Genomic DNA, 13,418 nt, shown 5'->3' on the forward strand with positions numbered 1-13,418 from the left:
CAACAACACTAGGGGCGTGGTTACAACAAGTAAGGGGGTGGGGGAATAGTGAGCGTGACACCTCCGATTGGTCCAACTAGTGGCGTTCCATGACGTATGCCTCTCACGATTGGCTGTGCACAAGTGGGCGGGTTGCAGCTCGTCCAATGGTAGAACGTCCTGCACTCAGCTCATACCCTGCTCATTGGACTGTGCGCGGGTTCGGTTTCATTACATGGTGTTCTGGTCTGGCAGCAGGTAAAATATTCATGTTTTACATTTAATATTGGGATTTTAAACTAAAGTGTGGACTATTATTAATGTGAGCTTGGCACATTGTAATGAATGAGCACCATTTTAGCATTCAGTGCTACGTGTTGTTCAAAATAAATGCAGTGGTGGGAAAAGTACTCACATGTTTTACTTAAGTAATAGTATCAATACTGCGATGCAGAGATACTCTGTTACAACTGTAAAAGTCCCGGAATTCAAAATTCACTTGAGTAAAAGTACAAAAGTATTGGTATCAAAATGTAATTAAAGTACCAAAAGTAGAAAGTACTCATTATGCAGAATGTCCCATTTCACAATTTTCAAATGTACAAAAATATTTTGAAATTTGCAGATTTATAAGCTACAGCTTGTAGATCTGCTATTTTCAAATGGCCGACATAGGGCTGAAGTGGTTACTCTATGTTTTGTAATAATAACCACAATCTACAAAGTAACTAGTAACTAAAGTTTTCAAATAATTGTAGTGGAGTAAAAGTACAGTCTGAGATGTAGAGTAAAAGTAAAAAATACCTCAAAATTGTATAAGTACAGTACTTGAGTACATGTACTTAGTTACTTTACACCACTGCATCTTGTCAACTGACTGCAAGTTTGTCTCTCTCCAGTGCGACCATCAGTTAACCTGTTGACGACCTTTGACGTGTAAATCATCACCATGACCACACGTGTTCGACCGGTGAGATATACAGCATTATTTATCTACTTGCGTCATCACGGTAATGTTTATGTGATAGTTTAACGAGCTACGGTTTAAAACCCTCTCTCCATCTCTCTGGCTCGCACTCTGTCTGTCTGTCTGTCTGTGTGTCTCTCTCTCTCTCTCTCTCTCTCTCTCTCTCTCTCTCTCTCTCTCTCTCTCTCTCTCTCTCTCTCTCTCTCTCTCTCTCTCTCTCTCTCTCTCTGGCTCGCACTGTGTGTGTGTGTGTGTGTGTGTGTGTGTGTGTGTGTGTGTGTGTGTGTGTGTGTGTGTGTGTGTGTGTGTGTGTGTGTGTGTGTGTGTGTGTGTGTGTGTGTGTGTGTGTGTCTGTCTGTCTGTCTGTCTCTTTCTTTGTGTCTGTGTGTGTGTGTGTGTGTGTGTCTGTCTGTCTCTCTCTCTTTGTGTCTGTCTGTCTCTCTCTCTGTCTCTGTCTGTGTGTCTGTGTTGAATGTTTAATGGACTGCATTTGGCGCGACGTGTACAAAACCTATTCAATCAACCAATTCATCTCTCTCTCTCTCTCTCTCTCTCTCTCTCTCTCTCTCTCTCTCTCTCTCTCTCTCTCTCTCATATATATAGGGTAGTAAAAGGTGTGCAGTCGTTGGTGGCTCAGGGTTCCTGGGCAGACACCTGGTGGAGAAGGTGTTGGAGCGTGGTTACTCTGTGTCCATCTTTGACATCCGACAAAGCTACGATCTGCCCGGTGTCACCTTCTACCAGGGGGACCTGTGTGACAAACAGGTGGGTCACCTCCCCTTTGTCTCCTGGTGAGCTACAAGGCCACTGGCAGTGAAACTTGAATGCGTGTGTGTGTGTTAGGCCTGTCACAATTATTACATAATTGCCTAATCGCAATTATTTGAGATAATCACAATCATTTGGCATGATCTTCATAATCGTTTCCACGTTGAAAGATGTTCATACATTCTCAAAAATATTGGAAATAGCAACGTGTCGCATTGTAGAGCTGCTATTTCCACTATTAATGTTGTTTTAAAGTATAAAGTTATTAAATATGTCAGTAATTTCTTTGTATATTTAGGTCATGTGTCATATCTATATATATTCAAAGCCAAAACAGAAATGTAATTTTTATGTTAATCGCAATTATTAGTGTGACAATTAATAATTATTGTGCTCCTTTTCCTCTAAGCACCTTAACGTCCTTTGTCTATCATGCACAGTATAAGTATAACATGCACAGTATACAATACATTGCTGCTATGCTCAGGCACCTTAGTTTAGTTCTTTAGTTTTTTTTATTATCTCAGGTAATTTGTAAATATGTAGATAACTTGTCTGGCCTTCTGTTGCTCTCTTGTTTTTGATCTCCTTCCCACCTGCCCCCCTCTTCTTCTCCCCCCCCCCTCTTCTTTCTATGGAAACTAACGTTGCGATGGGAACGATGTACAAAAAAGAATTTCACCCACTTTTTTACCTTGTAAACCTGTGATGTGACAATAAAACTGATTCTTCTGATTCTGATTCTAATCGTCATGTAAAATGTCGTGTGTGTGTGTGTGTGTGTGTGTGTGTGTGTGTGTGTGTGTGTGTGTGTGTGTGTGTGTGTGTGTGTGTGTGTGTGTGTGTGTGTGTGTGTGTGTGTGTGTGTGTGTGTGTGTGTGTGTGTGTGTGTGTGTGTGTGTGTGTGTGTGTGTGTGTGCGTGCGTGCGTGTCGCAGGCTCTGCTGCCAGCTCTAAAGGGGGTGTCTCTGGTGTTTCACTGTGCCTCCCCGGCCCCTGCCAGCGATGACCGGGCTCTGTTCCACAGGGTGAACATCCAGGGAACTCGCACTGTGATTGAGGCCTGCAGAGAGGCCGGAGTACAGGTGGGACCACATTGTTGCTGTCGGGTGTATTATGTCCAAAACTAGGGACAAATGCAATGTTCATTATAGAAAAAAATTACTGTTCAGAAGCTTGACAGGCTGGGTCACTACAATAACAGATAAATATCGGCTATACTGCCGTCAGTGATTGAATGTCAACTTATTTGCTGATATGCTGATGGCAGTCAGCGAGGCAAATATCGACCGATACAGATATATGGGTGCATCCCTATCCGAAACTGTTACTATTCAGGAAGTGGAAAAAGAGCCTGTGTTCCAATGGATCCAATGTACAGTAGTTATTATTTAGTCAACTGCTCTTGCTTATTTTACAACCCACAGCCACGCGTAACCATTTTAACTTTCACTTTAAAAACCTTTTATAAAATAGAAAAAAATAGCCGATCTACAAGCTCACAACGCGTCACATCGCGACGCATTGTGAGCTTGTAGATCTGCTATTTTGGCTGCTTTTGTGTGGCACTCTTGTAGGACAAAAATCCAAAAATTTAAATAATGCGATATGAGGTTTCTGTCAGGCAGCAAAGATATGCAAATTGGAATTTTTTTACTGCTTCAGTCACATTTCTGACAGTAGAGCCCTTTAGAAGATGATTAGGTCTGACTCTTGCAAACTTTGATTTCACAATCTCATTCCCTAGCTGCCTGCCAACACCCCATGCTTTCTATCACCCTTTGACACCATTTATTTTTTCGTAAGCAGAACAGTCATGTGCAGCAACAGCAGAGCAAGACATTTCAAAACAGTTTTAACAAAATCAGACTTAAGCAACAGAACAGCAGTAGTGCAGTTTAGCAACACACAGATGAAGACGACTTACTTAAAGGGCAGCTTTGTTTGTTTTTTTTACAACAAGGGTTATTTTTATTAGTTTGTAATGATAATAATTAAAAGACGATTTTTGCAAAACATTTGTTTTGATTATTATAAGGCAACTGATAAGACTGATGCCTGAGATTTGTTTCAGCAGGTACCCAACAACACTGTTCAAACCCTCCCTAAACCACCGTGACCAAAGCTCCTCACATACACATACTAGACTCTTCTCCCTCTTGGCTGCCAAGCTGGGGAACAAACTCCACATTACAGTCAGAACTACAGACTCACTCCAAATTTTCCACTGTAGCCTGAAGTCTCACCTGTTCACACTCCACCTCACCCCCTAGCACTCACCTCTTCAGACTCCACCTCACCCCCTAGCACTCACCTCTTCAGACTCCACCTCACCCCCAAGCACTCACCTCTTCAGACTCCACCTCACCCCCAAGCACTCACCTCTTCAGACTCCACCTCACCCCCTAGCACTCACCTCTTCAGACTCCACCTCACCCCCAAGCACTCACCTCTTCAGACTCCACCTCACCCCCTAGCACTCACCTCTTCAGACTCCACCTCACCCCCAAGCACTCACCTCTTCAGACTCCACCTCACCCCCAAGCACTCACCTCTTCAGACTCCACCTCACCCCCTAGCACTCACCTCTTCAGACTCCACCTCACCCCCTAGCACTCACCTCTTCAGACTCCACCTCACCCCCTAGCACTCACCTCTTCAGACTCCACCTCACCCCTAGCCTGGTAAACCCTCCCTCCAGAAATCTCATTTCTATTTGATTCCAGGAGTGAGTCTGGGCTGATCGCCCATTCTGCAATATTGGCTGCAGGCTGAGTTGGGCGGAAGTAATACCGTTGACTGACAACCCCTTCAGCCAATGATATTTTTTCCCCTTCAGCCAATCAGCAGTTCACCAGTCTAATGTGACGCAACGGGACTTTTGAGACAGCCATGGCCAAAATAGGTTGCCTTATTCGGATACATGGGTGTCACTGCCCACCCCTACCGGTTCTCTAAATTTTTATTTTTAAATAGGCTTTGTCATGATTAATTGACCACATATATGAAGTTAAACAACTAAATTCTATCCAAACGATATATTATAAGTAAATTCCGTGCCTCAAAATAGAAGTTAGAGAGCTTTTTGAAGTAAAAAAATAGCGGAGATTATAGCGGACAAGAAAAAGATGGCTGCAGTTCGTGTTTTGGGCTCACTCGAACTCGCCACCTGATTGGCCAACGTAAGCTGTCAATCACAGAACAATGAGCGACGACGCTGATAGGCTCGGTTAGCTGGTAATTCCACTAGAAACCCCCACAAAGGGCTATCAGGCCAGACTCACTCCTGGAATCAAATAGAAATGAGATTTCCGGAGGGAGGGTTTACCAGGCTACCTCACCCCCAAGCACTCACCTCTTCAGACTCCACCTCACACCCTAGCACTCACTTTTTCAGACTCCACCTCACCCCCTAGCACTCACCTCTTCAGACTCCACCTCACCCCCTAGCACTCACCTCTTCAGACTCCACCTCACCCCCAAGCACTCACCTCTTCAGACTCCACCTCACCCCCAAGCACTCACCTCTTCAGACTCCACCTCACCCCCTAGCACTCACCTCTTCAGACTCCACCTCACCCCCTAGCACTCACCTCTTCAGACTCCACCTCACCCCCTAGCACTCACTTTTTCAGACTCCACCTCACCCCCTAGCACTCACCTCTTCAGACTCCACCTCACCCCCTAGCACTCACCTCTTCAGACTCCACCTCACACCCTAGCACTCACCTCTTCAGACTCCACCTCACCCCCTAGCACTCACCTCTTCAGACTCCACCTCACCCCCAAGCACTCACCTCTTCAGACTCCACCTCACCCCCAAGCACTCACCTCTTCAGACTCCACCTCACCCCCTAGCACTCACCTCTTCAGACTCCACCTCACCCCCTAGCACTCACCTCTTCAGACTCCACCTCACCCCCAAGCACTCACCTCTTCAGACTCCACCTCACACCCTAGCACTCACTTTTTCAGACTCCACCTCACCCCCTAGCACTCACCTCTTCAGACTCACCTCACCCCCTAGCACTCACCTCTTCAGACTCCACCTCACCCCCAAGCACTCACCTCTTCAGACTCCACCTCACCCCCTAGCACTCACCTCTTCAGACTCCACCTCACCCCCTAGCACTCACCTCTTCAGACTCCACCTCACCCCCTAGCACTCACCTCTTCAGACTCCACCTCACCCCCTAGCACTCACTTTTTCAGACTCCACCTCACCCCCTAGCACTCACCTCTTCAGACTCCACCTCACCCCCTAGCACTCACCTCTTCAGACTCCACCTCACACCCTAGCACTCACCTCTTCAGACTCCACCTCACCCCCTAGCACTCACCTCTTCAGACTCCACCTCACACCCTAGCACTCACATTTTCAGACTCCACCTCACCCCCTAGCACTCACCTCTTAGGCCTCCAACTCACCCCCTAGCACTCACCTCTTCAGACTCCACCTCACCCCCTAGCACTCCTTTCTCCTTTTATCCCTTCTTGTAACCTTTTGCTAGATGCTAGTTTATCATGCAAATAGTTATGTGTTCACCCGTTTTTGTTATTTAAATGATTTTCTTGACCAAATTCTGTCAAATGTAATTGTAACATACAATATATATTTTTTTATTTTGCTAGAAACTGGTTTTGACCAGCAGTGCCAGTGTGGTCTTTGAGGGGACAGACATAAAAAATGGGAGAGAGGACCTCCCCTATGCCAAGAAGCCCATCGACTATTACACAGAGACTAAGATTGAACAGGAGAAGGTAAGATTCTCCCGAGACTTGGATTTATGGTGAAATCCCACTTTATTGCACATTAGCTTACTGGCGTTCAACAGTTAATCAAAGCAATCGATTTAATCATTATAAAAAATAATTACGAGGTAACACCTTGTGAGCTTCGTAGATCGGCTATTTTGGCGCAACACCACTGTACAATGAAATATAAGCTTAAGTGCATGGTTAATCAGACTAATTAATAAAAAAATCGATTAACATTACTTTTGCGCTGATTTGTTTCTCGATTATTTGATTCATTGATAAAGTAATCAATTGAATACTCGCTAAGAAAAGAAAGCGATAGTTGCAGCCCAACTTACTGTACTATAGTTCTTTATTCAGTGATAAAGGATGTATTTCTGTTCTTGGGCTTTAGTTGGTTCTGGAGGCCTGTGACAAGGACCAGGGTCTCCTTACGGTGGCCATCCGACCTCATGGCATCTTTGGCCCCCGGGACCCCCAGCTGGTGCCTATTTTAGTGGACACGGCTCGCAGGGGCAAGATGAAGTTCATTATTGGGTGAGTCAGCAAGTCCTACATGTAGGAGAGAGATGGAGGTTTAATCAGACGGGACACAAAGTGGAAGATAAAAAGGTTCCCAGAAAGGCAAAAGTCCACAATATGAAAAATGGAGAGGGAGGAAAGTCACTGTATAATGCAAAAAGCCCAACAACAATTATTTATCCAAGACTTCAAACGTGTGCCCTTTGCAATGTTTTCCAGGCTTTTGTTATAATTCTCACGTATTTTTCCCTTTGTTGCTGTGTGAAGCACTCAGTGCTATACAAATAAAGTGTAGTATTATTATTTGAAGGGTTTTAATAAATGTTTGCTGCTGATAGATCTAAAAATATTGTAAATAAAGATCAAATTGTTAATAATAACATTAAGGAACGTGGAACCAAATAGGAGATTCAATCAAATGGTTTATTCCAGAGGAAGCTTTCCGACAGTGGCCCAACGGTCGTACATATTTAAACCCTTCGAATTTAGGTAACGCGTTACATTTTTTGACACGTCGACAAGAATCCAGCTGACTGTACTTCATGATGTGACTAATGCTTGTTAGCTGGGAACAGAAAGTGGACAGTCCAAAAGATACAGATAGCAAGTTACAACATGACAAGAGGATGGGATGAGCAGTAACTGGCATACTAATCTGCTATGAGTCATTATTAACCCATTAAGACCTGAGGCGATTCTTAAAAATGTTTTCTAAATCAGTTAAAAAACTGTTTTTTGAAAAAAAAAAAAAAAAAAAAATATCAGATCTACAAGTTCATAGCGCGGCACTCGGTGCAGCGCTATGAGCTTGTATATCTGCTATTTTTGAATAGCCAAAGAAATCTAAAGTGACACAGATGCGTTCCAGGTCTTAATGGGTGAAACAGTATCTCCAGGATCTGAATATGTCAGCACACAAATGTCAGTAAAAGGGCAATTTGATTACAACATAACAGTATACAAAAATGATAGTTAAAATACATTTTCATCCAGCAATGACGAGACAATTCTTTAATAACTCTTTAAACATACAAGTGATGAATACAAAATAGAATTATATTTATCCAGTTGCATTACATACAGAGGCTTCTCTCTTCTAGTTTTTGCATTTTAGGTATTATTAGACACAGGTATAATTGCATTATTTATCAGATTCTGTGGTCATTGGTGTTCACTCTTTTATTTGTGTCTTTATAGTGATGGGACCAACCTGGTGGATTTCACCTTCGTGGAGAACGTCGTTCATGGTCATATCTTGGCTGCTGAGCGCCTGAGGCCAGACTCGCCCATATGTGGCAAGGTGAGAGAGACTGGAATTAACCAGAGAGGCATCCATCCCTCTGCAGCTCCTGTGTGCATACCTGCCAAAACTCCTGCTACAACGGGAACTCTCCCCCTTTTTAATAATGTTTCCCGCTGTGCTCCCAATTAAAAATGTCTCCCATTAATCTCCCTATTTCGCGTGGAATGCATGCGCAAACATCCCTGCCTGACATGCGTTGCTTGTCACTGCTCAAAGCCGCTCTGCTCAGTTTGCTGCTGAAAAGTGAAAGTGGATGAAACAGTTCCCAAATAATATACTTCTACATTTCAGTTCACTTGATACAAGAGCTTCCCCTTTCTAACTCTAAAATGTCATAAAAAAAACTCAAAAATGTTTTAAAATGTTAAAATCTTTTCACAAAATAACCAATCTTCAAGTTTACAGTGGGTCGCATTGTGCCGAGTTGCTAGCTTGTAGATTGGCAATTTTTTAATAGCTGAAGTATAACATTAATCTGTGGTGTAATTTTATAATTTTATATGGGGGCGGGGTTGTGCTGATACTAGTGATGCACGATATTGAAATATTGGCCGATGTCATAATCTGTCATCCGATTACAGATTAATTTCATGGTCAAATCGACTGATACGACACAGATATTGCAACACAAGTTTCCAGTACACCTGTTATACAGTAACTGATTCTGGGTGCAGTTGCAGACTTCAGTGCATTCTTATTATTAGATTTATTAGGCCTACTCATGCACATATTTATTATTATTATTATTTTTAATTTAGAGTAGCCAATTATTTTTTACCCCTTTTTCTCCCCAACTTTTATTATGCCAATTGATTCCTCCCCACACACATTTCTGTGTTGTCACTGCTGTCGTATCCTACTGACTCACCTGCCAGTGAGGAGCCCCCACCAGGAGGACGTAGAGCCTTCGTCCTACTCCTCCCGCCCAACACTCCCCGCTGACAGGTGCCGCCCCCAGCCCGTAGGAGTACGCGCAATGACCAACATCACCCTCCCCGCCCGGCCTCCACATATTAGTTCAAACAACTTAAAGTTCTTAAACTTAAAGTTCCCAGAAATGACTGCTTTGAATCTGCAGCCTTCATCATCACAAAAGGCTTTTTCAGCTTCACATTCCAACATAAATATTATAAGATAAAATATTGGCTAAAGCCGCGACATTATTTTGATATCGGTTCGATACCGATATTGCCTTTTTAAGCCGATATGATGATCGATTAATCGTAGGATCCCTAGCTGATACCCCCAGACAATCTCCCTCTTTTTCACCGCCTAATGTCGACAGGCTGACTGACAACGTTGACCGGTTTTAGAAAAGCTCGGTCCAGGGAAAGGCCTCTTCACTGACTGTCTTGTTTGTCCCTGTTGTCGTGTCTCCACAGCCGTACCACATCACCAACGACGAGCCCATACGGTTCTGGGACTTCATGTCTGAGATCCTGGTGGGTCTGGGGTACGCCGCGCCCCGCTATCACCTCCCCTACGCGCTGGTGTACGGACTGGCTCTCCTCCTGTGGCTGCTGGCCCTCGTGCTGCGCCCCCTGGTGGCGTTCAAGCCCACCTTCACCCCGATGAGAGTGGCGCTGGCCGGCACGCACCACTACTACAGCTGTGCGCGCGCCAAGGAGGACATGGGCTACGCGCCCGTGGTCAGTCTGAAGGAAGGCATCGCCCGCACGGTGGACAGCTACCCTCATCTGCGGCAGGGAGCTTGACGGGGGATCGGACGTGGAGGTGGAATTGTGGTCCTCATACGTTTTCATGTGAAGGACCCCCCCCCATCTGAAAATATTTTGTGCCAGGGACCCCCGTAGGAGGAAATTATTTTCATACATTTTCGTAAATAGCAGATCTACCACGTGTTACGCGCTTGTAGATATGCTATTTTTAGGGTGTAAAAAAGGGTTAAAGTGGTTAACCCATTAACTCTTTCAGTGCCAAGAGTATTTTTATAAAGTACTCCCAAACTGCCAGGAATTTGCGTTTTTTTTTATTTTTTAATTTTGTAATTTTTCATTCAAATAAATGATCTGATTGGGGTTTTAAACCCATAATACAGTTCTACCAGTAGAGAGCAACAAATCGACACATTGATGATCTCGCTGGCTCACTCGCCCCCTCCCAAACAGGCTCACGTCATATCCGGTCCTAACCGGATGTTGACATTTTTGACAATCGTTGATCAGGCTAAATTACGATGCGATACACGACTACGATGACTGATCGTCACCCAGACCAAAGAGAGTAGACGTGGACCTCTCCGTTCGCTTTTTATACCGTGTGAAAAACCGTGACTTTCCCTATTCTGGACGAAAATCACCGGAGAAAAACAACGTGACCCGGAAATGAATTTTTTTTTTTACATCCGGCTCCGGGTGAGTCTGATGTAGTCAGGAAGCGAAAGTGATCATGAAAAATATACAGAATAGCGCGACCACAGTCAAAAGTAAAAACTCGGGATTTCTCGTGCTGGCACTGAGGGTACTCGGGAAAAACTCGGGATATGTCGGGGCGTGGCACTGAGAGAGTTAAGACCTGAAGAAGCATCTGTGTCATTTTTTGATTTGAGCTAAAACACTTGGTGCCGCGCTATGAGCTTGTAGATCTACTATTTTTGAAAAATCGTGAAAATGTGTGCAAATCTTTGAATATATATATATATTCTTTTAAAGCAAACATTAACTCAAATCTTTGCTTCTGGGGGTCCCTGGAACAAAATATTTTGAGATGGGGTTCCGCGGCCAAATTCATATAATTTTGGGGGTCCTTGACATGAAAAAGTTTGAGAACCACTGATATAGAAACATACATTTTTCAGAAAACCGTTTAGGATTTAGAAGACATTTTGCAGAATCGGAACCTCAGGCCTGAATGGGTTAAACTGATTTTGATGCTATATTAGCTGAAACCCTCATAAGGACCCCCCCGGGGGTCTCCGGACCCCACGTTGAAAACACCTGAAGTGGAAGATCAAACGATGAAGGGTCTATCGAGTCATGTGCAATTATGGACATTACTGTAATGGTTTGCCGGTGCAGAGGGAGGGCGTAATGGGCTGCAGTTCACGTTTCAGGGGTACGACTCAAGTTGAAGCAGCTGGCAGGTTCACAAACCTTCACCGCGGTGACAGACGCTGATGGCTTTTAAAAGCTTTTACATGGACCTGTGAAGTGAATGTGAGTCACCTCGTATCGCCCCACACTCCCACCTCTCACCAGCAGATGGCAGCAGACATTTCCCGGGTTTCAGTCAGTTGACTTGAAAGCCTGGACGTAAGGTTGAAGGGAAAACAACAAGACTTGTGAATGTTCAAACAGAACTTACAACCAGATGGCATAAAGCCCTGCTAACATAACCGATCTGTTCACTGCACTAACACATATCAGTAGATCGCTGTAATGTGCTGTACATTTAAATAGTGCTAGTAGGCCTAATTTCAAACTGCATTCATACATTCCAGTGGAATATGTTCCTCTTGATACTGCTTTCATTAAAATATATACTATATTTCTGATGTGTGGCACCTACTGATTAATGAATATGGAAACCTTATTTTATATTGCTCTAATATAGGCATTCCGCTGCTGTTGCGACATTGCAATGCACGCATCACTGAGAAGGCATGTGTCAGTTTATTTTTCTAGTGAAGCAGTTACAACACCGACCAACGTTGGTTGGCAGTCAAACTACAATAATGGGATGGGCAGGGCAATCATAGTGCAATCAAGACTTCTCCACATTCCAGCTGACATATAGTTAGTCATTGTTTTCTTTACATTTAACAATTACAAGTCAAAATAATCGTACCGGCTGCAGTTGTCCAGGTTCAAAGAATGTGTGTGTGTGTGTGTGTTGGATGTTTCCGCCTGGGCTGGTTGATGCGTGTTTGTCATTCCGTGTGGTGGTGTGGTTTTGTGGGAAGGTGGGGGTTATGTTCAGATACCTTGCATTCCCTCCTCAACGTTAAGCCAGCAGCACCCAAATGATTCACTGCTGGAGTCACAACCACTGGGCAAGGCCACCCGACTGGTTTGTGTGTGTGTGTGTGTGTGTGTGTGTGTGTGTGTGTGTGTGTGTGTGTACTATGTATTACTATACTTGTGAGGGCCAACTGTTCCCACAAGTATAGTCGAATTTGAGAAATAGCCATTGAGAGGACAGTTTTCCTGGTTCTCACAAAATAAATGGTTGTTTTATGTTTGAAACATTTTCTTTTACTTTACTTACTACAATTAGGGGTTAGTTGTTAGTCATGCCTGATTTATACTTAGTTGTGCACCGGTGTCTTGCACCGAAGATAGCAGATCTACAAGCACGAGCTTGTTGATGTCCTCACAAGTATAGTAATACAAATCTCAGTGTGCGTGCGTGCGTGCGTGTGTGTGGTGGGAGGTGAAAGCAGACATGCCAACATGCAGAGTGAAACCTCTACTTGCCAGTTTCTTATTCCATCATCTCTCTGTCTCGGCCCGTCTACCTGTCTGTCTGTCTGCCTGTGTGTGTGTGTGTGTATGTCTCTCTCTCTCTCTCTCTCTCTCTCTCTCTCGCATGCTATTTATCAGATTCTGTGTGGTCACTGGTATTAATCTCTGCCTCTACCTGTGTTTCTCCCTCTGTCGCTTTCTCCTCCGTGGCGCTGAGACAAATGAGCAGGTGTCACTGTGGGCTCAGAAGCGCGTTAATAATGAATGTTCTGGATTTGTTGCGACATCCATCCACACCTTTGTTCACATTTGAAAGGGCCCTTGGCAAATGTAAGCACGACGGGTGTGAGATGATTTTTTCCCCCCCTTTTCTTTTTGTTGAAAATGTGTATTAGGGTTGGTTCCACTCAGCTCAAACAGGGCATAATGTGTCCTATAGCGTGGAAAGATCTATTTACTGCTGTTTGGAACCCATTTTGGAGGAACGAGTGCAGGTTTCCAGAGAAGACATTAATCTTAATCTCTCTCGTTCATATAAACAGTTAGAGTATCAACAGTCCCTCCCCCCCCCCCCCCGCTTACATCTGCTTTTCATCCCGTGAGCTTGTATTATGTGCCACACGGCCCACACGTGATCTCATTTGCATACCGTGCTACAAAGAGTTTCGGTGGCAGGTTTTGAAAATAATTTATGACTG

At 44.2% G+C, this 13,418-nt stretch overlaps 1 protein-coding gene across 1 annotated transcript; it reads left to right on the forward strand.

Annotated features, from left to right (window-relative positions):
* The first annotated feature begins 182 nt into the window (after positions 1 to 182).
* Positions 183 to 11,787, forward strand: nsdhl (NAD(P) dependent 3-beta-hydroxysteroid dehydrogenase NSDHL). Its single transcript, XM_080415916.1, has 8 exons — positions 183 to 237; positions 879 to 949; positions 1,550 to 1,711; positions 2,652 to 2,798; positions 6,346 to 6,474; positions 6,866 to 7,008; positions 8,191 to 8,293; positions 9,679 to 11,787. Exons 2-8 carry the CDS (start codon positions 929 to 931, stop codon positions 10,009 to 10,011), a joined length of 1,038 nt encoding a protein of 345 aa, XP_080272042.1. The 5' UTR covers positions 183 to 237; positions 879 to 928; the 3' UTR covers positions 10,012 to 11,787.
* The last annotated feature ends 1,631 nt before the right edge of the window (positions 11,788 to 13,418 follow it).

Source organism: Gymnoscopelus braueri (assembly GCF_963280865.1).
Source record: "Gymnoscopelus braueri genome assembly, chromosome: 20".
Taxonomy (NCBI): Eukaryota; Metazoa; Chordata; class Actinopteri; order Myctophiformes; family Myctophidae; genus Gymnoscopelus; species Gymnoscopelus braueri.